The sequence below is a fragment of the Odocoileus virginianus genome, chromosome 31, assembly GCF_023699985.2.
Source record: "Odocoileus virginianus isolate 20LAN1187 ecotype Illinois chromosome 31, Ovbor_1.2, whole genome shotgun sequence".
Classification (NCBI taxonomy): Eukaryota; Metazoa; Chordata; class Mammalia; order Artiodactyla; family Cervidae; genus Odocoileus; species Odocoileus virginianus.
In genome coordinates this window covers 35,567,928-35,591,624 of record NC_069704.1, presented here as the reverse complement: position 1 = coordinate 35,591,624, position 23,697 = coordinate 35,567,928, and the positions used below count along the sequence as shown (strand labels likewise).

The 23,697-nt window shown below is 45.1% G+C and overlaps 1 protein-coding gene across 2 annotated transcripts in view; it reads left to right on the top strand.

Annotated features, from left to right (window-relative positions):
• Positions 1-19,941, top strand: part of NFX1 (nuclear transcription factor, X-box binding 1) — a 68,073-nt gene extending 48,132 nt beyond the window's left edge. For both annotated transcript variants that reach the window (XM_020905117.2, XM_020905119.2), the window contains exons 14-24: positions 3,221-3,340; positions 4,961-5,040; positions 7,361-7,591; positions 8,423-8,496; positions 9,295-9,396; positions 10,128-10,169; positions 15,647-15,745; positions 16,335-16,401; positions 17,765-17,910; positions 18,576-18,677; positions 19,712-19,941. In XM_020905117.2, coding sequence (XP_020760776.2) covers positions 3,221-3,340; positions 4,961-5,040; positions 7,361-7,591; positions 8,423-8,496; positions 9,295-9,396; positions 10,128-10,169; positions 15,647-15,745; positions 16,335-16,401; positions 17,765-17,910; positions 18,576-18,677; positions 19,712-19,784 — 1,136 coding nt within the window. In that variant the 3' untranslated portion in view covers positions 19,785-19,941. The remainder of the gene's footprint in view (positions 1-3,220; positions 3,341-4,960; positions 5,041-7,360; positions 7,592-8,422; positions 8,497-9,294; positions 9,397-10,127; positions 10,170-15,646; positions 15,746-16,334; positions 16,402-17,764; positions 17,911-18,575; positions 18,678-19,711) is intronic.
• The last annotated feature ends 3,756 nt before the right edge of the window (positions 19,942-23,697 follow it).

Here is a 23,697-nt window from a genome sequence, read left to right as displayed (position 1 = left end):
TAGATGGGGCTTTCCTTACTTCACAGATGTGACCGTTCACAGTGTAGTATTTCTGAATGACTGTCTTGTCTACAGAGTCATGGTTATCAAAGGTTATGAAAGCAAAGCCTCTCTTTTTGCCACTGCCTTGGTCAGTCATGATTTCAATCACTTCAGTTTTCCCATACTGTTCAAAATAATCTCTCAGGTGATGATCTTCAGTATCTTCTTTAATGCCACCAACAAAAATCTTTTTCACAGTTGAGTGGGCACCAGGTCTTTGAGAATCTTCTCTTGAGACGGCCCTTTTGGGTTCCACAGCTCATCCATCCGCCGCGTGCGGCCTTGCACTCATGGCTGCATCCACCCCCTCCACAGGCACATGTGACAAACCAAAGCCTCTGGAGCGCTTGGTGTTTGGATCCCTCATTACCACAGTCTGTGAGCGTTTCCTGTGGCTCAGAATGGCTCCTCAGACTCTCATTGGTGGTTTCAGAGCTCAAACCTCCAATCAAGAGCTTCCACAGCTGTTCAGGCTCTTTGGGAGACTCTGGCTGAGACCTGATGGCGGAAGAAGGGGGAGACTCAGCAGTGCTTACTCGTGGAATCTGTGGGTAGAAAAGCTGTTGAGACTTCAAAAAAAGTAGCTGCTCTGTTGTCCCTTAATCTTGGGTTGTAGGCAGTGATTCTAAGATGGGTCTGTTTGTGTTATATTAAAAACTCACATTCCTTAATATACTATCAATCTCATCAGAAAAGTCTTGGGAAAAGTATTAGGAAGTTGTCAAGGTCTTAGTGGTAAGTGCATATTTTCCAAAATTTTGTTTTCACTTGAAAGCTTGAATATTATCATTGGCAACAAAGTTGGTTTTCTTGAAGTGACAGGCTCACTGTTAATTTTTGATTAAGGATCTGCCAAAATAGCCAAGTCTGAATAATCATAGTTTGTTGGTTACTTTTTCAGGCAAAATGGTGTATTATGAAAAAAAGTTAATTCAGCTCAGAACTCAAAAAAGTGCGGTTCTTTAAAACGACCAGTGGTCAGACAGCTGTCTGTCTGTAGGCTCCACATCCATAGACTCAACCAACCATGGGTTGAAAACATTCAAGGGGAAAAAAGTCTGGAATGTTCCAAAAACAAAACTGCTGGCAGCTGTTTACATAGCGTTTATATTATATTGGATATTATAAGTAACCTAGAAATGATTTGAAATATGCAGGGGAGCCATTATGCAGCCTAAGAACTTAAATGTTAATGTGACTTTCATCTACCTGTATACACTTGACTATCCTCTGCTTTCTCCTGGAGAAAACTGGTGGACCATTTAAGTAGCTTTATAGTAGTAGTTTCTACACTACTATAGAAAACAATATATGTTGTTATTCTGACATATGTGTATAAGCCAAAAGCAGTATATGATCCAATTGTGCTTATGTTGAAATTCATAAAAATAGTTCTATGTTTATCTAGTCTTATAGGATATTTCTATTCAATATTATATTTTAAGATGCATCCATATTTTTGTAAATAGCTGGGTTTCATACATCTTCACTGCTTTGTAATATTTAATTCAGTAAATATAACATCATTTATTGATCTGTTTCTTTGTCAAAGGACATTTGTGTAGCTTCCAGCATTTTTTTACTGTTAGTGTTGCTGTTCTGAACCTTTTGCATGTGTCTTCTTGTACACTTATGTAATAATTTTTCTAAAATTTGTTCATAAGGGTAGAATTATTGCTTTTCAGGGCATGTAGGCATCTAACTTTACAAGATAATGTCAACAGCTTTTCTGAAATAAATCCAAAATTATAGCCCCCCCCCCAAAAAAGTATACAGGAGGATGTGCATAGGTCATATGCAAGTACTATACCATATTATATAAGGGACTTGAGCATTCTTAAATTTTGGTATCCATGGGAGTCCTGGAACCAGCCCCCCTCCCCACCCAGGACACTGAGGATGACAGTATTTTTGTGTGCAACAAAAGTGCTTTAAGCAGATACCCTAGTTTGTTCCACAGAATATTAGAAAGACATGTACTTAAGGGTTTTTTTTTTTACTTCTTCATCAAGGACTTAAGTGAACCTTGCATTTTCTGTCTGCTTGTTTGGCAGTGAAAATAAAGTGGTTATAGTGTGGTGCTGCTGCCTTGATTTGCGCGAATGCCTTGGACAGCATTTCCAACAGTTGCTTATGTATCCTCAGTGTGAGTGTCAGCACAGGGAAAAAAGCAAATAGCATCTAAGTATTATTATGAAAACAACTGACCTCCTGGACTCCGGAGTCGTAGGGCTCAACAGAGCACGCTTTGAGAACTGCTCCATTAAAAGATTAGCCTGGATCGCGGTTCCCCAACATACCTTCTCTGGAAAATACTAGATCTACGATATTTCAAAAAGGAGTTGAGTCCGTGCTTTATTATAAATCCCACACATGGAGTTCCATAAAGATAAGTTATGTAGCCTCTTACTCTTTACCTAGCCCTTGCCCACAATATGCTTTCCAAGTAGGTAGGTCAAAGGTTTGTATCCGCTTTTGACCAAAAGGAAGAAATCTCAGAGGTGTTAAGTTACCTGCCTACAGTCCTTGTGCAAGTGAGAAGTAGGTTCGGGTCTAGAAGCCTCAATTTCCCACTGTATTTATAGGACCCTTTCCACCACGTTATATAGCCTCTGTTTTTTGGAGGTATTGACTGGAGAAAAGCATTGGATGGAGGAGTGCTGGAGGGCCTGGGCTTCTGACTCTTGGTCCCTAGTTGAGTACCATGGCCAAAGACCCAGCCTCCACCTCAGACCAGAGTTGAACTAACTTCCCTATGGGTCTGAGGGTTACGAGAGCTCATGACACAGTCAGCTGCTTGTTGGCAGTCCCCTGTGAGTTTGCTGAAGTTAACTATCTGTGGCTTTCATAATCTCTATCCATTTTCCTAACCAAAAAGTTAAGGGAAAAAAGGATCTGTATCTCTAGTGGAAGTCTTCTGTAGGTCATTTGTGTATAAAATGCATGTAAAAATGTCTCGGATACTCATGGACTTAAAAGTTTGTTGCAAGTAAAAATTGAATGCTTCACTACCAGACAACTTTAATAAAATAAAAACCTCTTTTTTTTTAAAGAAAAGGCAGCCCCTAAAAATTAACCTCTAAAAATACAAGCCCACCCCCGCAAAAAAGTGTGTTTGTAGTTATCTGTGTGCAAATCTCAAACTCATGAAGGTTTGTTTCACCTGCTGCTTCACCAGGTTTTGATGAATTAACCTGCCACTGTGGTGCATCAGTGATCTACCCGCCAGTTCCCTGTGGCACCAGGCCCCCTGAGTGTACCCAGACCTGTGCCAGAGTCCATGAATGTGACCATCCAGGTGAGTCCCATCTGCTTGCCTCCACACCTCACAGCCTGCTCACACTGAGGTTTTAGGATGTTGCATGATGGTCTTCAGGGCTTCCCTGGTGGCTCAGCAGTAAAGAATCTTATCTGCAATGCAGGAGCCATGGGTTCGATCCCTGGGTGGGGAAGATTCCCTGGAGGAGGGCTTGGCAACCCACTCCAGTATTCTCGCCTGGTGATTTTTTAGGGCCTTTTTCCATGGGTGAAAATATATATTTGCATTTTTTCCTTAAAATAAAAGTGGGATTTTATTGAACTTATTTTAAGTTAATAGATTTTTTTCTCTCTTATTACTGTAATTTTAATCTGTCTCCTTATCAATAAATATTCTTCTAGATGATAGTGGGGTGTCCTGTTACATGGATAGGCCATAACTGATTCAGTCAGCCTCATATTGCTGGACATTTGTTTCCAGTTTTCCTGTGATAGACTGCTGTAGACACCAGACCAGTAGCTACTTGGCATCACCCACTTTCCGTACAGTCTAGTCACTGGCTTTCCCCTGAAGTGTGTCTAGCCCATCATTTCCTTTTTTGTCACGTCCCAGAGGCAAACCTGACATAACTTAAGTCATCAGATTTGATCCTTACAGTAAATCTGGCCACATGATTGAGACTGACAAAACAACCAGTTCTTAATTTTTTAAAGAGTGAAGAAGAATTAAGTAAATTCCTTATGAAATGAGAGGCCCCCCTTCCCTGGAGACCTTAAGATGACCCTCCCTGCCTGGTTTGCGAGTGGTGTCTGCCACTGTGAAGTTAGTATTCAGGCAGACAGACAGCACACTCACTCGCACTCACTTCTTTACAGTCACTTGCAGATGTTAGGATGAAGTCCAGGTGCATAGAGAGAACTTAGCCATTTGTGACTTGTTTTGTTTTAGCCTACTTTCGTTCAGCATTCACGTTTCTTGGGCATTTGTTGTATATCCAGCATGATATCAGACATAAAAGGAGGTTCAGAGGAAGAAAACAATAGCCCAGGACCTGGACGGGGCTCTGTTGTTTCTGGGAGGAAGAAGGTGGTAGTTGAGTACATTTGCCACAACCAGCCATTGCATGAAGATGGGGCAGATAGCATGGCAGCAAGCCGTCTGCCTCAGAACCAAGGGGTCAGGGAGAGCAAGAGAGCTCAGGGCAGGGAGGGGTCAGCCACGGAAGGCTTCGCTGTAGGGGATGAGTTTGAATGAACTGCCTCTTTCAGGCAGTAAAGAAATTGAAAGGAGTCAGAGGAAGCATGTTAGATGAGACAAGTAACAAAGATGTCTGAACAGAAGGGAGCTGTGTGCGTTAGGACCACAAACATGACTGAGGAATGTGCACAGACCACGTGGCCATGCTGCAGGAGACGGGGTGGACCAACTGACCCCTTCTCTGCTTCTGTGTCTCTCCCCCCTCAGCTGGGTTTCTTTCTCTCATGCTCATCTTTCAGCCCTTTAATATAAAGCCAACTACTTTTACTTTCCAGTGACCATTTTAAAAAGTACTTCCAGCTCCTAAATTTAAAAGTTCATGTCAAATGCTATTACAATATGTGTAATCGTCGGTGTGGCGCTGTTTGGACATCATTCCTGATTGTGCCTTTCTCTCTCCAGTGTACCATTCTTGCCATAGTGAGGACAAGTGTCCTCCTTGTACTTTCCTCACGCAGAAGTGGTGCATGGGCAAACATGAGGTAAGCGTTCTCTCAAGTCGTTCATTGTTCCAGCCAGAGGTTGTTGGATTTCGTTAAGAGGATTAGCCTCATTGTTTCTCAAAGTGAATATGCTCCAAAGAAGCAGATTTGCTATTGCCACTTTTTTTTTCTTTTTTTATCATTGAGGTATAGTTTGCATAAAATAAAATTTACCCTTTTTAGCTTGCAAGTCTATGAGTTTTGACAAAAGCAGTCATGCAGTCATGTCACCACCACCACAGTCAAGATGTGGAACAGGTCATTCACCCCCAAACACTCCTTCATGTCCCTTCAGAATTACTCTCCACTTTGCTCCAGCCCCGGTAGCCAGTTATGTGTTGTCTGCCCTAACAAAGTCCGTTGCCTTTTCACGAGGCCACATAAATGGAACCATGCGGTCAGTAGCATTGTTAGACTATTCTGCTCTCATTTTTAATCCTGTTACAGTGAAATGAGACTCAGCCAGTAGGCCCTGAGAACATGAGCTGTGTTCAGAGACAGCGTCCAGGTTAGCTAGCATGGGGAGGGGTTGCCAGTCTGGGGAAAAGGGTTACAGTGAGAATATCCCAAGAGTGCAGGTGGGCTCCCTGCCAATTACCGCCGATCCTGCTCTCCACTCCCTTCACAGATTTCCATCCTGCTGATGGGCCAAACACCTTCCTCCCACTAACCTGCCCCTCCCCACTGCCACTACCGTGAAGGATTTTCATCCTTATTCTTAGCATCTAAGCTGTATTTGGCACTGCTGACTATAGACCCTTTGAAACAGTTTTTAAATTTCTTTAATTTTAAAAAGGCATATTCATCGTAGACATTTAATATAGCTTTGCTACCCAGAAAGAAATACTTTTAAACATTCTAGTGTATAGACTTCAGGCAGTGTATTACATATTCTCCTCTACTCTATGAAGACTATACTGTTTTGTAACCTGCTTTTTTTACTTCGTAACATGTTGGCCAACCTTTCTTGAAACTCTTGACAGCTGTGACAACATGTTTGCAGTATTCTTATCTTGATGGACATATTTTTCTCTACTTATTTCCTGTCAGAGGTTCTCAAGTCATAATCCTTAGTATTTATTCTTCCTCTGAGAAATCTTACTTCCTCTAAGAGTAACCATTCTAAGAGATCCTTGTGTTATCTTTGTGTTGTTGGACTTCAGTCAGCAAATATTTACTGCTTGCCTGCTCTGTACTAGGTAACTGTCTGGGTTCAGGTGATTGAGAAATGAAACACGGGGGCTGGCCCTGCCCTGGTGGAGCCTTCACTGTGGGGCGGAGAGCAGATGAATGAGCAGTTGATTATAGGTGCAGCCGTGTGGGAAGTACAGGGCACTGAAGGGACCCCTACCCAGGGAAGGTGTTCCTGGAGGAAGTAACATAAGCAACCTCCTCAAGGATGCTGAGAAGATAGGCAGGTAATGGGGGCGCGAGCAGCATAGGGCCCAGCGTGTGCGTGAACTCTCCCAGTGGTAAAGTAAGGGAGTGTTTAGTGACTGGGAATACCTTCCACCAAGATACCGAATCCAAAGCAGGTATGTACTAGACTCTGGGGCCCTCTTCAAGATTAAAGGTTATGCCTCATCAGAGTCGAAGTATACTCCTCTCTTTGAGGGTTCTTAAAAGACTTTGAGCAAGTACAAGAGAGTAGTCTTTGGTCCCACAGGAGTAAAATCCCAGCATCTTTTTCCTAGAGTGAGGAATCCTGGGGGAAGGCAGTTTCTCAAGAAAAAATGACTTGGAGGTCCCATGGCCTGTTGCCTCTTAATTTTTTTTAATGACAGAGCTATCTAAAACTATGGAGACCAGGGGTTGGGAGATGTGAGGAGAGCTGAGTATTTAATTACATAAAACTGCCCTGCCAGCAGTCCGGAAACCATGAGCCAAGGGTGCCCCCACCCCTGGGGTTTCTGTCAACTCAGTGCCCTAGCTGTTTGCAGAGGTAGAAGATCCCCTGACCCTCCCAGTTAGTCATAGCATTTTCAGATCCTCCCTAGTTATCTGGTTTCACATGCCTGTTACTCACCTTGGGAAGTTTATGTTGCAAGTCACACTTCTTAAACAAATCCTTTCAAACTGTAACGAGCATAATTAAATAAAGCTCAGGTTTGTTTTCTTTTCAAACTAACCTTTCAGCCTTTAAAAATCAGCCTGATTTTTAAAAAATTTTTTTTAAAAAAATCAGCCTGATTTAAAAAAAAAAAAAAATTTTTTTTTTTTTAAATATACTGATTGTGAAAGTTCCAAAATGTCTAAGTAGGAAGTTGAAACCCACCCCAGATCCTGAACGGAGATGAGAACCCGGCTACTTCTCTCCTAGTTACGAAGCAACATTCCCTGTCACCTGGTGGACATCTCTTGTGGACTGCCCTGCGGCGCCACGCTGCCGTGTGGGATGCACAGGTGTCAGAGGCTCTGTCACAAAGGAGAATGTCTGGGCGATGAGGTCTGCAAGCAGCCCTGCACTGCCTCCAGAGCCGACTGTGGCCACCCGTGCATGGCGCCCTGCCACCTCAGCTTGCCCTGCCCAGTGACCGCCTGCAAGGCCAAGGTGCGTAGTCCTGGCTCCAGGTGGGGTGTTGGCTGCGGTCCTGGTGCTGCTGATGAGTCTAGGACTGCCTGCAGTGGCACTAAAGCACACATCCCAATCCAGGGTCGTTGGTTACAAGGAACTGCAAATTAACAGAGAAAGGTGGACTTCTGTCTGCCAAGCTTGAGATGGCCTTTTAGTTCAGAAAGTACCCACTGCCCCCTGACCAGTCTCTGTCTCCCTTTGATTGAATTCTCAAGAGAGACTCTTGATTGCCCACTCCATTCATTCAACAAGTATTTAAGTGTCTATTTTGTAGAAGATGTTATGCTATATAGATGCTGGAGGTCTACCAGTGAACAGGAGACACATGGTTCTATTAATCAGATGGACAGATACTAACTAGTTACTCAGGTAATTACTTACGACTCTGGTAAGGGTTGTGAAGTAGTTACACCCTTGCAGGGGTTCCACACGAACACGTGAGTGGGGGACTTAACTGTTCTGAGGGATGGGGCAAGGTCTCCCCCGAGGAGGTGAAAGTGGAAGGTGAAAGTGTCTCCCTCTGGTTTGGTGGTAGAAACTTCATTCTAGGCCTGCCCCTTCAGGCAGGATTAAGGACAGGGATAATGCCCTGTAAGGGGCACGTAAACCTGGCACTTCCCTCCTAGAATGTCAGCCACCACGTTGCCAGTTTGTGTGTGTAGTTAGCTCCTCCATCTTGGAGAGGAGCCTTTCCCTGTCTCTCTGTTCTCTGCCAAGGTTTGATTCGAGAGAGGCTTTATGAATGAAACCTGCCCATTCACATGTTTTCCGTGGGCTGAAAGCTGCTCCACGTTCATCTTATTTCAGATAGAGCTGCAGTGTGAGTGTGGACGAAGAAAGGAAATCATGGTTTGCTCAGAAGCATCCAGTACTTATCAAAGGTTAGTGCTGCTTAAATGTTAACAATCCGCAGGTCTAGGTAAAGGATATACAGGAGTTTATTATAGGATCTTTGCAACTTTTAAGGACAGTTTTTAAAATAAATTTTGAGTCTAGTTTTTCAGGTTCAAAGAAAAAGTACTGCTTTATGTACCTCATTACCTTCCCTAACCTTAATTTGTAAACCATTTTATTTCTCCTCCTCCTTCCTCTCTCTCTACCTCCGGTCCTCTTTCACCATGAGATCAGAAGGGAAGATGTCCTGTGGTTGCATGAATTGCTTTCATGTCCCACCATTTGTGATGGCACAGCCGGGCCCTCTGCTCCTACTGGAGTGTGGGGGTTTCTGGCTGTTCTGTGGTTTGTCTTTGCAGCCTCCTGAAATCTTGGGACCTGTGTGGTCACATGGGGATCTGAGTACAGGGGTATAGATTTTAGGATGGATGGACAAATAGATGCAGAGATAACAACTTGGAGATGCAGAGATGCATAGATGTGTCAGAGAGGTGGGACTTCAGGAGTGTGCAACATCAGATTGACTGTGAATACCCACTGAGTCCCCGGCATTGGCTCAGATGTTCAAGGGAGTGCTAAGAAATTGATTGCCTCATTTCCTATGGAGCTGTTTAGACTAACTGAGATACCACGTAAATGTGTGGATAGTTACAATAAATAGGCTTCCAAGGCCACACAAATTGTCAGGAGGTAGATTTTTCTTGAAAGACGTTTTTGTGTGCCTGGCATGAGGAGATTCTTGTGAAACTGCAGTGCCTTTCTTCCCTTTATTTTTTGTACTTCAGAATAGCTGCTATTTCCATGGCCTCCAAAATAACAGACATGCAGCTTGGAGATTCAGTGGAGATCAGCAAGTTGATTACTAAGAAGGAAATTCACCAAGCCAGGTAATCTAAAAAATGTGTAATTGTGCCTTCTTTCTCACATTAGACTTAATTTCCAGAGGCCAGGAACCATTCACTTGTGTCAGTCCCCAGCAGTAAAGCCTTGCACACACAGTATTCAACAGACCTCTGACATTAAGAGGCCACAGCCACTCCAGTGCAGTGAATCCTACTCAGGACACAGCTAAGACCAGAGGAAGCGTTTCTGGGCCTCACTCCAGATAGTAGCCAGAGAAAGCAGAGACCTGGGCAGGTACATTTTAACCTACAAGAGAACAGAGAGGTGGCTGTGTCAAGAGAGGGAGATGGGGCTGTCAGAGGGCTGCTGGGAGCATTTTGGGGGCTGAGCAGCCTCAGGACACTCTGAAGCCTTTCGAAGGCCTGCCCACCTGTCCTTGAGAGGGACCTCATCCAGCCATTTGGTCAGAGTATGCTCAGTCTCTAGGGTGACCATTCAAGAACTTATTGCTGAGTGGTGATAGTGGTTTAGTCACTAAGTCATATCCGACACTTGTGACCCCATGGACTGTAGCCTGCCAGGCTCCTCTGTCCTTGGGATTCACCAGGCAAGAATACTGGAGTGGGTTGCCATTTCCTTCTCCAGGAGATCTTCCTGACCCAGGAATCGAACCCCGGTCTCCTGCATTGCAGGCAGATTCTTTACCAACTGAGCTACTCAGAGTAGGAACTGTGAAACCTTCTCTCTAACTTTAATTTTTTCTTTGTTTCTCAAGGCTGGAGTGTGATGAGGAATGTTCAGCCTTGGAAAGGAAAAAGTAAGTAGTTTGAACTACAATTTATCTGTCTTTGAGCTCTGTGAAGTTAGTGGGACAGAGCAACCCTTCAAGCATTCATTCAGCACCTGCTCTGAGTCTTTTGCTGCTATTGGAGAGCAGGAGAAATTCAGTCATCAAGAACTGAAGTGCCTAAGGATAAACCAGTTAGGTGATCTCAGCGTGTTTCTGAAACAAGAGCTTAAGTGGTTTCAGGCAAGTATAAACATTACATGCCCCACAGCATACTAATTCAGGGACTGGCAGACTTCCTGATTCCAATGGAGATAAGAGGCTTAAAATTCTTTTAATGAACTTTTATGTTGCATACATATAGATCAAAACTATACAGATCAGTGAGTCATCACAAAGTGAATACATTGGTGTAATCAGCAATGAGGTCAAGATATTAAAAGTTTCCAGAACCTGTTCTTAACACTCCACTGAGATACAACCTGTATCCTGACTCTTGACATTTTAGATTATTTTGTGTGTTTTTGGACTTTAAATAATGAAATCCTGTGGGTGGTATTTTTGTCTGGTTTCTTACATTATATTTGTGATACTCCTTTTGTTGCATGTAGCAGTATTTTGTTTGTTTTCATTCCTGAACAATATTTATTTTATTTTAGTAATGTATCATCACTTATCTATTCTCTAGTTAATAGATTACATGTGTCGTTATTGGTATTGGGCTGTTACAAATAATGCTCTGTAAAGAACATCCTTGTACTAGCTTTGCTGTATATATGTACTCATTCCTGTTGGATAATAAACTCAGGAGTAGAATTGCTGATTAATAAGGTATGCGTATTTTCAGCTTCTGTTGATTCTGCCAGTGTTCAAAATGGTTGTACCAAGTTATACTCCCATGAACAGGGTCATATTTCCCACTGCGCTCTGTTTGTGTCAGCACTTGGAATTGTCAGTCTTTTAAACTTTAATCCATTTTTGTAGATGTATAACTGGATATCACTGCGCTTTTAATTTATGTTTCTCTGATGACTGGTGAGGTTGAACACCTTTTCATATGTTTATTGGCCATTTGGATATCTTTTGTGAAGTACCAGTTCAAGTCTTTGCTTATTTTTTAATTGTATCATCTGACTTTTTCATACTGATTACTAAGAATTCTTTCATATTTTAGATATGAGTCCTTTGTTTTATTTGAGAAGAAAATAGCAGCCCTCTCTGGTATTCTTGCTTGGGAAATCCCATGGACAGAGGAGCCTAGTGGGCTACAGTCCATGGGGTCGCAAGAGTCGGTCATGACTTAGCAACTAAACCACCACCTTTTTATATATATATATATTTTTTAATAAATTTTTTCTCCTTTAAAAAATTTATTTATTTTTGGTTGTGCTGGGTCTTCATTGTTGCTTGTGAGCTTTGAGCTGTGGCTAGCGGGGGCTACTGTTCATTGAGTAAGAATAAGTTTGTTGCAGTGCATGTATTTCTCATTGCAGTAGCTTCTCTTATTAGGGAACACAGGCACATGGTTTCAGTAGTTGCAGCTCACAAGCTCTAGAGCACAGGCTTGGTAATTGTGGCTCAAGGGCTTAGTTGCTCTGAGGCATCTGGAATCTTCCCAGACCAAGGATTGAGCCCATGTCCGCTGCATTGGCAGGCAAATCCCTATCTACGGTACCACCAAGGAAGGCCTGTTTCATATATTACTGTTTCTCACACCCTGTGCATTCACTTTTCACTCTCCAAATGGTGTCTTAATAAATAGACATTTCTAATTTTTAATGTTGTTCAGTTTATCAGTCTTTTCCTTAGTTAATAGTATATTTTATAGCTTGTTTAAGAAGTATCTGTCTGTCCTGAGGTCATAATGGTATTTTACCTTTCACATTTAGAACTATAGTTGACTTGGACCTATTTTTTTTTTTTAATCATAGTATAAGGAGGGTTCATGATTCCTTTTTTTTTTTTCAAACAAATGTTCGCTTGACCCAGTATCGTTTATCAAGAAATCCTTTTCTCAGTTCGCTGCAGTGCCTTTGTCTTAAAGCAGGTAGTCATGTTGCGTATGGGTTATTCCAAGTTCATTCTGTTCCATTGTGTTAGTATCACATTATCTGAACTACTGTACCTTTATAACAAGTCTTAAAAAGTGGTAACATATCTCTTCAAACACGGTCCTTCTTCAGGATTGTCTTGGCTATTCTTGGCCATTTGCATTTCCTTTTATTTTAGAAATAGGTTATCAATATCTGCAAAAAAAAAACCTGGGATTTTGACTGAGCTGGTATTTATAGATCAGTTTGGGAAGATTCAATACTTTGTGATATTGAGGCCTCTGGTCCATGAGCAAAGTATATCCTTATATTTAGTCATGTTTTCTTTCAATGATATTTTTATAGTTTTCTGTATATAGATTTTGTACATCTTTAGATTTGTTGCTTGCTGTATGATGTTTTTTGATGCTATTATAAATGGTATTTTTTCCTTGTTACCACTTTTAATTCTCTAATTGCTTGTTGCTGGCATGTAGGAATACAATTGATATTTGTTGACAAGTATTCACAACCTTGCTAAATTACTTATTTCCGATAGTTTATCTGTAGCTTCTTTTGGATTTTGCATGTACACAATCATGTCCTCTTATAATTTATTTCTAATTCTTAACTTTTTTCTTTTTCTTTCCATGTCGCACTGGCTAGGCCTCCAGTATAGTATTGAATAGAAGGTAGTGATAATAGATATTTCACCACTATCTATGATGTCTGTTGTAAGTTATTTGAGTATATTCTTTATCAGATTAAGAGGATTTTTTTATTCAGTGCCTGACAGACTTTCTAGTTCCAGCAGAGATTAAAGGTATAGTTCTGTGAAAATGTTTGTATTTGGAGAATTTAGGTGGAGAGCATGTAGGAGTTTGTTGGCCTTGTTTTGGCTGCGCTGGGTCTTCGTTGCTGTCTGTGGCTTCCTCTAGTTGCGGCAGGCAGCTGCACAGCATGGACTCTAGAGTGTGCAGGCTTCAGGCTTCAGTAGTTGTGGTCCTCAAGCTTAGTTGCCCCGCATATGGCATCTTCCCAGACCAGATTCGAAGCTGCTCTGGACCACTAAGGAAGTCCCATTGTAATATTCTTGTAACTTAACCATTCTTTGAAATTTTTTCAAGACAGAGGTAAGCAGAAACAGATAAATGCAGACAAATGCAGTCTTGTTTCACCTAGAAGTGCAACTTTGAGCAGTTGTTAACAATACCTTTTTAGGTGACTAAATGTGTAGACTGTAATATGATTAGTAGCACTGCCCAAATTTCCTTGGATTTGACCCTTATGGTAACTTTGGAATAATTGCTGTTCAAGCTCTTGTCCTTTAAGAACTGTCACATTGTTCTCTGCTGCGGTCCAGAGATTTCAGAAATGCTGTAGTGAATGCATAGAAGGCCTCCAAAACACGGAAATGCACCTTTGTGTAGTTGAGACAGTATTGCACAGCAGTGAGAGCCAACCATAGCTCTAGAGTTAGATTGCCCAGAATTGAATCTTAGCTTAGCTTCACTCACATAGCTGTGTGACCTTGGACAAAACACATTATCTCTCTCAGCTTTAATTTTCCCAAGTATCTGTGCATAGTGAGTGATAATAATAGTATCTATCTCCCTGAGTTGTTTTGAGGATTAATACATTAAAACTAATGATGATACACATAAAACTCTTGGCACAAGCCTAATACATATTAGATGCTCAGTAAATGAAACTTATTGATTAGAACTAGCTATTTCTGAAAGCCTTTTGAATTTCTCCTCAATCTTTGAACAATGACATAATGACCCTCACTATATAAGGATTCTTTCTTACTCACAGACCTAAAAAAAAAAAGAGAGAGACATGTGAATTTGAAAAGGAAAATGCCATCTAAAGTTGCAAATACATGCTCCATTGCAGAAATGAAAAACTGGCAGACCAAATTCACCCCGCAGTTATGTTTTATTGGTGTGTACGTTTGAATTAGTGGCCAACTAGTCAAAGCATCAAAAGATCTCCCCCTCTAGGAATTGTCCTGAAAATTTGAAAACTAAACCACTGGTCTAGTCAAAGCTATGGTTTTTCCAGTGGTCATGTATGGATGCGAGAGTTGGACTGTGAAGAAAGCTGAGCACTGAAGAATTGATGCTTTTGAACTGTGGTGTTGGAGAAGACTCTTGAGAGTCCCTTGGACTGCAGGGAGATCCAACCAGTCCATCCTAAAGGAGATCAGTCCTGGGTATTCATTGGAAGGACTGATGTTGAAGCTGAAACTCCAATACCTTGGCCACCTGTGAAGACTCGACTCATTTGAAAAGACCCTGATGCTGGGAAAGATTGAGGGCAGGAGGAGAAGGGCATAACAGAGGATGAGATGGTTGGATGGCATCATTGACTCGATGGACATGGATTTGGGTGGACTCTGGGAGTTGGTGATGGACAGGGAGGCCTGGCGTGCTGCGGTTCATGGGGTCACAAAGAGTTGGACACAACTGAGCAACTGAACTGAACTGAACTGAACTGAAACTGCTGGTAAAAAATTAGAAAACCTAGCAATAATAAACCAAATTCTTATGGGCATTAAGCTTGTAAGAGATCCCTGTCTCCTTGTAAAGGAAAACTATAAATGCTAAATTGAATTTTAACTATCTTAAAAAAAGGACATAACCAGGTGTTGGTGAGATGCCACGAGACTCATACAACTCCTGGTCAAAGCACAAACAGCATTGTTGGAAACCTTAGACCTTGATGATCTGGGTCTCAGGTCCATACTATTTAATGCAGTTATGCCACACCTAGAAACATTTTCCAGAGAAATAATCCTAAAAGGTTTTTGCTCGGAGATACTGTGTTACTTATAATATTCAAAAACTGGGGGACTCTTAAAGGAACCTAAATGGGGAATGCTTATGTAAATTGTGGGACATATAAAATTAGAAGATTATGCAGCTGTTAAAACACAGGAAGTGTGAAAATCAAACAGTAATATGAGAAATGCTAAAAAAGATTCAGAGTTTCATGTACTACTTAAAATTACAGAAGAAAAGTATAAAAGGAAGCACATTAAAATTAATGCAGTGCTTATGTTGTTAATGGAATTCTTTATTTTGTAGACTTTCTGTAGACTGATGTTAATTTTAGTATTATCTTTCTACATTATTCGTCTGATGTTCAGGTGAAACCTCAGAGGAAATATATCCCACTGACCATCCCCAGTGCGTGCCCTCGCTCAGCCTTCTCTTCACCAGACAGTCTTAAGTCTCTAGTGTCAGCCTATAGCTTGCTCAGAACCATCTAAATCTGTCTTACTTGTTTTGTTCTGTGAAGACAATTCGGTATCTTGTCCCAAGTTGTTCTTATTCTCCTGAATAATCAGGTTTACTGAAATGAGATGATTAATGTATAAAAAAAACGTAGAACCTGGTGGGTACACTGTTACTATGAGATAATTTTCCTCCCCCTCCTTTCCTTTCATTTACATACTTCACTCTCTTTCAGGAGGTTAGCAGAGGCATTTCATATCAGTGATGATTCTGATCCTTTCAACGTACGTTCTTCAGGGTCAAAATTCAGTGACAGTTTGAAGGAAGATGCTAGGTATGTGACTTGATACCTACTTCCTTAAGTGTGGCTTACCAAATGTTTGCTCTTTTAAGATATGCAGTCCTCTGTGGTTGAGCCAGTTTGTATATTTATATATTATAAGAGATTATATGGTATTTAATAAGTCATTCTCTTGGTTTCTCAAAACTGTCCCATTGAAGAGTTGAACTTGGGAAGTGTGTATGTGTGTGTGGCCCCTGTGATAGGAGGTGGGGCCCTCCAAGGGTTGGACTGGCTTGCAGTGAAGGGTCTCTGGCTACGTTCCACCTCTGCCCATCCAGGTCTCCATCACATGGGTGGTCCTCATTTGGGTGGTAACGGTCTTATTTTCCTCTTGTCTCCTGGCCCTCTGATGACTGTTTCTCTTTCTGTCTTCTCTCTTCTCATAATTGTTTTCTTATTACTTTTTTTTCCTTTGTTCCGTCACATTCAGCCTTCTGTTATCTGACAGTTCCTACCTGGCCTCTGCAATTTTCCTGCCCACATTGTCCACTGTCTGCGCTATATAGGCAGAGGGTGGATGGAAGGGATTCTCAAAAGAGCAGAAACAAATGAAATTAACTATGGCTATTTCTCATTTCAGGAAGGACTTAAAGTTTGTCAGCGATATTGAGAAGGAAATGGAAGCCCTCGTGGAGGCCGTGAATAAGGTTGAAATCAAAATATCCAACTCTACGTGTCTCTAAGGCCAACTTGATTAAAAAAAAAAAAAAAAGTCCCAGAAACACTGTCAGTGTAAAGTAGTTGTAGGAAAAAATCACAGCTGCCTTGAGGATCCTTACCTTTCTCCAAAGCCCAGCCATTATAACACTCATGGAAGCTCTAGCCTGGTTCAGGGAAGATATCTGCAATAATATTAAATGTAAATACACATCCTAGCCTTGTGCTTAAGAATGGGAGGAGACACTGTGGATGAAGGGAATTCGATAAGGATACTTAGGAAGACACCCTGGTGGCTTAGTGGTAAAGAACCCCCATCTGCCAGTGCAGGAGATGCAGGTTCTCCCTGGGTCGGGCAGAACCCCTGGAGGAGGAAATAGCAGCCTGCTCCAGTTATTCTTGCCTGGGAAATCCTATGGACTGAGGAGCCTGGCAAGCTGCAGTCCATGGGGTTACAATGAGTCAGACATGGCTGCATACGCACGCACAGAGATCTCTGAAGGACTGTTGCATGATTGGACTCGATGGTTCTTATTACTCCAAAGGCAGGAAAGAATATGTTGGGCAGAGATAGAAAGTTGAATGAGTAGAGTTGAACAGTAATGGTATCAGTTCCTCCAGGAGAGGGAAGCCTGTCCTGGAGGCAGCCGGAGATGTCGAGGAGGTGGCTTTAAGCAGGAAAGCCTCTCATGTGTCAGTAGCAGCCAGCCCTGCAGCATCTCCCTCTTCATTCAGAGGGCTTGTGAGTGAGGGAAAGATGGCTCCTTTGACTCCGTATCTAATGAAAATAGGTTTCCTTCCCGCCGTCTACTCGCCCTCTGCCCTGCCTGCCTTCTGTTCCCACTCCCCAGCAGGATGCTAGCACAAAGGAGAGAATGGAATCGTTCCCCTCCTAATCAGGAAACCTGAGCAGATGTAGTTCTCTGCTAGCGTGTCTCTGTAAACTCATGATTTTTAGTGTGGAGTGTACAAGTGAGATTTTCTTGTTTTGTAACGCTTCAGTGTATTTAGTCATTTCTTGACGACATCACCCACTCCCCAGTTAGAGGCCCTGTGGGAGCAACCTTTGCACTGTCCACGTAGGCTCGGTTCACTCGCCCACTGCCCCCCTGGCCCCAGCCAGCTGCTGCCACGTGGCTCGCAGAGGAATTGCAGGAAGTACATCCTGCGCCCTTCCCGCCCCAATCCCGCCACCTTGCCCAGCAGGCAGTGGATTGCTGTGTCCCTGGGCCTCCCAAACTCAGTCACCTCTTACTGGCCCAGGCTCTTCCAGGACAGTGAGAAAGACCTCTATAGGCATAGCCTGTTTTCAAAATGATGTTTACCAGTCAGTCTTCCTTTCCCTCCATACAGGGGAAAATTAGTAAGAAGAGCCACTGCTTCCCTCCCATGAACAGAGACCACCGCCGGATCATCCACGACCTGGCCCAGGTGTACGGCCTGGAGAGCGTGAGCTATGACAGTGAGCCGAAGCGCAACGTGGTGGTCACTGCGGTCAGGTGGGTGGATCTCGCCGTCACAGGGGAAACTGCTCGGGGGGGCCCTGGACCTGAGAACCTGGGCTGGTCGGTGACCAGTGCAGAAGGGCTGCACTGGTCCTTGGTGCCTCCTTGGGCCTGGCCTTGGGCTGTTGTTTTTCTTCCTTCTTTGGAAGATTAGGTGAAAAGTCTGCCTCTGGGCCAACTATTCTGACTGATCTAAGGCTCTGAACCAGAGAGTAAAGCCCATGCCTCAGACCTCAGAGCAGACATACCTACAGCACATTTCACATCAGATCCATCCCTTGTTCCCTTGTGTCCTCCTGGCATCATGGAAACAGAAAGAGTGCTGGCCTGGGACTCGGCATCCTCTGTGAAGAGTGTTTGCCATTGGAGGAGACTAAAGCAGGGGTGTGGGCAAGGAGGGGACTGCAGGACCTAGGATCACTGTCCGAATCGGGGGGAGTTGGAAGAACCTCCCAACAAAGAAGACTCAAGTGAGATGAGAGGAAGCAGGTAGTGGGCCCAGCAGACGTAGATGAAAGGGATGAGGATTAATCAAAGGTGACAGGTCATATCAGAGAGTGCCCTGCAGCATGTTGAGTTCCGGACTGGATTTCCATCTGACTGCCTGTCTCCACAAACAGTTCTCACTTTTCAATACTTTGTGTTCTGACTTTTCACAGAGGGAAGTCCATTTGTCCTCCTACCACACTGACAGGTGTACTCGAAAAGGAGAATCAGTCACGGCCTCCGCCACCGATCGCTCATCACAGGCAGACAGACAAGTAAGGATCCATTAGCTGCTTCCCGAAGGGCCCTGTCTGTCCAGAGTCTCCAGTGAGGAGTGAACTGCCCTGAGCTGCACTAGGCATTGGCGCCTCCTTGGGCCTGGCCTTGGGGCGTTGCATTCAGACATATGACGTTTGACTGGGATGCCGGACACGTTTGTTCATGCCAGAGGGGTCCCAGGTTTGCTATTTGTAATGCCTACTTGCCCTCCAGGGAGCAAAGACACTAGCCATAATTTCCACCGTCTAGATGGTGACGCTGGGAAATGGATTCAGTCTGCCACACCAGGTGATGTGGGAACATCACACACTCACAGCAGTTATTCTGAAGATAGAAGTGGGATTCTAGGGGGGCGTTGGCAGTGAAGGGGGAAACTTTGGTGTTTTGCTCTGCTTACGTATGGTTTGAATCGTTTTTCCATATGCTCGTGATTAAAGAGAAAAGAAAGCCGCGTGAGCGAGCAGCAGGTCTGGCAGGCGTTTTCTCAGCCAGGAGCAGAGAGGGGTCATCATCCTGCCTTCCCTTCCCAGGAGGGGACCAGCTGCCCTACGCAGGACGAGGCCACCTAGCTGGAAGCTGTTGGGAGCCCAGTGGGGTCTCTCCTCCCGCCCTGGCCTTCCACACAGAAGCGCGCCAGAGCCTCCTGCACCTCTAGGAGGGTGGGTCACCAGGAGGGTCCCAGCCGTCGCTCTTCCCTTGGAGCTGGACGGGACAGCGCAGTATGGCCCACTGGGCACAGCGTCAGCCAGGGGTCCTGGGGCCAAGTAGCTCTCAGGACCGGCCCCACTCCTTCCCTGGGGAAAGACTTTATTATGGAAAAATTTTAGAAGAGAAAGAGTAGTGTTGATATATTAATATAAACTCCTGTGTGCCCTTCACCAAATTCCAACAGTTACTTGCTCATGTGGACTGCGTTGTCTTAGCAGAGTCTCAGACATGGTAAAGAAGCTGACCCTTCACTTTCTAAAACCGGCCTGAATCGGTTTCCCCCAAGCAAGAAAAGGTTGCTCATTCTGTGTTTGCTTTTTAGGAATCCTGGGAGCAGCAATTTACAGAAGATAGCGAAGGAGCCAGTAATTGACTACTTTGATGTCCAGGACTGAGGAGATCGTGACATACTTAGGAAAAAAAAAAAGTGATTGGGCGTGATGGAGATTTTTTCCCCGCAGATAAATCATGCTTGTTCCCGACTGCTTGGTGGAGTCACAGCTCACCTACTGTCTTGACCTTGATACATGCAAACCACGATTGTGTCAGAAATCCCCTTGTCTGCTTTGCCGTGTGTAAAGTGTCTCACTTTGTCTCACTATTGCCAGATCTCTGACTGGACGATCACTAGTGATTCAGCTAAATTTGCACAGGCTCCTCGCACCATCACCATGATTGCCCTGAGGGTTGGGGGAACATCGGACTTGATTTTAGTCAAACCGGAATTTTAGCCTGAAAATGTCACTTAGTCATGGTCTCAGATGTCCATCCAGTTACCCATCCTCCTCCTGACAATGCCTTGCATTCTTAATCCAAAGTGATCACTGTCTTCAGAAAGATAAAGGCTAACTTCTCAGTCCAGAATCCCAAACAACAGCTTGGTACACCACATCTGAGTCAGGTGTGTGGTTAAACCAGCTGTCTTAGCTGAGTCTTTTGTCAAAAGCTCTCCCTGGTCTACCTAGCTAAACTTCTCTGAGTGGTCTTCAGTAGCATCAGTTCAGACCTAAGAGAGGGCTCAGGGGACCTGTCTTCCGGAATCTGCAGAGGGCCTCTTAGCATCGAGCCTGTGCGGTGACAGGTTCCCTCTCCACCGTGAGGGTAGAGGACATGGCACAAGCTCCTCCTCCCACTGGTTCACACCATGGCCTCTGCGCTGACCTGTGCGGGCATGACCCCGCCTCTCTGGTTGAGAAGGAGTCTCCTGGGCGCCTGCCTTTCCCATGTCACTTTCTCCCAGGCCTGCAGCAACCATATTGGCTTTCCCTATCTCTGAGCTCTGGACTTCTGTTGGCATATTCAAAAAACTATGTGAGCGGTCCAGGGCTTATTCCAGCAGGCCCCCAGAGGCATTCTTCAGGCTCCTATAAGGCAGGTGCAGTGACAGTCACATTAGTTCAGCCCTCTTTGTGTTGGTACCTCTTCAACACAGAGGCCAGACTTCCCAACAGCTTCCTTCTGCTCCAGAAAAAGCCACAAACCCCAGAGCAACAGAAGGAGAAAGGAGAAGTGATGTCACAAAACTGGCACTTAGTTTTACCAGGACAGCAGGGCTGCCCTTTGGTCCTGACCCAGGCACTCTGCCTTGAAAGACATCAGGTCCAGCAAAAGGGGTGGGAGGATGGGGACAGGTGGCTCGAGGGAGGAGACAGAGCCACACCTCGCCCTGAGCCCGTTTAGCAGAGGGTCAGTGGCCCCACACCTAATAGGGGCCTCATAAGCATCTGTTTCATCTTTCGAGCAGTGGGTTGAGTGAGTGAGCTGTACTGCGAGAGCATCTCCACACCAGCAGGAGGCAGAGACCTGATCTCAGCTTCCGGCTCTGCCATGGGATGCCCTGCTGCTGCCCGATGGAGTGGAGCTACCGCCTTCCTCACTGAAGTCCTGAGGATTAAATGCGATAATGTACATGGAGGTGCCTGAGCTGTTACATGTGCTGAAACTTTACAGTATTCGGAAAATATGTAGGCCCCTCTCTCCCCTATCATTCTAGCCAAGTAAAGGATTAGAATGCTAACCAGCCACTTATGGTGAACACGTGTGTCCCTGCCCAGGCCGGGCTGTGGTTGGTTGTGGGGAAAAAACATGGCCTGCTCTTTTGCAGTTAGTAATCCAGAGGGGGGCACATACCAGAACAAATAGAGTGAGAGTGTTTGGTCTGGCACAGATAGGTCTTCAGTCTGTTTATTAAAAGCTGAGGAGCCGTACAAGGAGTTTTCTGTGTCATGCTATGAGGGAGTCAGCTCTCCTGCCTGGGGGAGCGACCCCTGGATGGGGAAGGAAGACAGAAGAAAGCGTTTGAGCTGAGTCTTAAGATGGCAGACTGCCATTTGGAGGAGAGAGGTGTTGCGAGTGAAGGTAAAGGTAAAGACAAGCCCAGCGCTATGGTTTATGGGAGTTTTGAGGGAGGATTGGTCGTCCAGAGTGGGCAGACAACTGAGGGGACAGGTGATGAAGCTGGAGAGGTAGACAGGAGTCAGTTTGCGGGGAGCCTCTGAGGGATTCTCAGCGGAGCATCACAGCTGGGCTTAAAGCTGAGGGCGGGAGGTAGCAGAGGTCTTTTGTGGATGCCCGGATGCTGTAGGCATTGTGAGTTTCTGGCGTGGCTACCCAGGTCTGCCCCCGTAGTGTGGACTAGCCCCAGACAGTAAATACGGGCATGAGTGTGGCTCTGGTCTTGACACCTCATAGACACTAAAGGAGAACTTCATAGAATTCTAACATGTTAGAAAATATTTTTATATTTTTCCAACCATTTAGAAATGAAAGAACTATAACTCGGGTTGTATTCAGAGGTCAGGAGATCTAAGAGGAATGATAGGCTGCTGGTGTCCAGCAGGGGGCCAGACCCCCTCAGCAAAGGGGTTCTCATGGGTTTGGTGGACTCTCCACTAAGCAGTGACCTTAGACCAAATCTTGCAAATCTAAGTAAATTACGCTGTGTGTGGGCTAAAAGGAAAAACAGCTCTATCCCTTACATGGAGTGGGGCCCTCTGGGCATCAGGACCCCACTTTTGATCCCTGAGAATCCAGTGGTACCTTCCTGCCCCTCCAGCTCCAGTCTCCAATGGGAGTTTACTGTTGGGACCAGAGCTTTCCAGAGGCCAAGTTCTTAACTCTGGAATTCCCTCTGGCTTGTCTGGCAGGGCTGGTTCCACTCAGCAGTGGTACCAGTCTGGTGTGCTGTGAGAGGCTGTGTGCAGAATGGAGATGAAAGCAGTCCTCCTGATTGCAGGGTCTGGGATTGCTCCTGCCTGGGCCAGTGGGGGACAGGCCAGGGGAAGAAGGAATGTCAGTCCTGGGGCGGGGAGGCTCAAACAGTGGCCCTGAGGTTTGGGTTTGGGGGGTCCTTCCCAAGTGGTGCCCGCGTTGCTTCATACCTGAAGCCTGGAGACCTTGTTCTCTAAGGAAAACCTGCCAGTTTGCCCCCTCTTCCAAAACTGCTGAGGCAAGGAGGGGCAGGCCAGAGCTGCTTCACTGTCACAGACCTGCCTGCCTTCCTCAGTCCCCTCACACACCCTGCCACACCCATTGGGGGAGTTTCACAGATGTCCCATAGTGTCTCCCGTGGCCTTTCAGCACTGACATATCCCAGGGTGTTCTCCAAGCCAGACCCACCCCAGTCTGAAAAGACCCAGCCAGAAGGGACAGGGCTCCAAGGGCTGTGTGCCAAGCCAAGTCAGGAATCCAGGCCTGGGGTTCCCCAAGCTAGGCCAGCAGAGGGGGCAAGTCCTCAGAAAAAGAGGCGCTGTCTTCCCGGAACAGAGTTCCCCTGGAGTCCTGCCCTCAGCCCCAGCTTCACGCGCACCGCCTCCCGGGGCACCCACTTGCAGAGAGCTCGGCTGGCCCTCGGGCCCGATCGTCTCCCTCCGCTCACTGTTCCTGGGCCGTTTGCTTCCAGTGTCCAGGCACTGCCTTTCCCACCGTCAGCCGAGGAGGAGGAGTTCCTGCCTATGTTCTGCCCTGGGCCTCTGGGAGGGGAGTGGGCTGGCAGGGTCTGAGGGGTCGGGAGGGTCTCCCAGTGTCATGTGACAGCTCGACACGCTCAAGCCTCTGGAGCCTGTCCCGGGACTGTGTCTTGGGCATAGGGAGGGAAGGGACAGACATCATGAGGCTGCTCTGGCAAGGCCTGGGGTCTTCAGTCACCTGCCCCCTCACCACTACCACCACCTGCCACGTGCGTGAGGGAATCAGGAGTCTTCACCTACCCACACTTTCCCAAGAGTCTCTTCTAATAGTGAAGAACTGTTAGCTTCTAAGTGGAAGCTGCTAATAGCTATTGAGCACTTCTAATAGCTTTCAAGCACT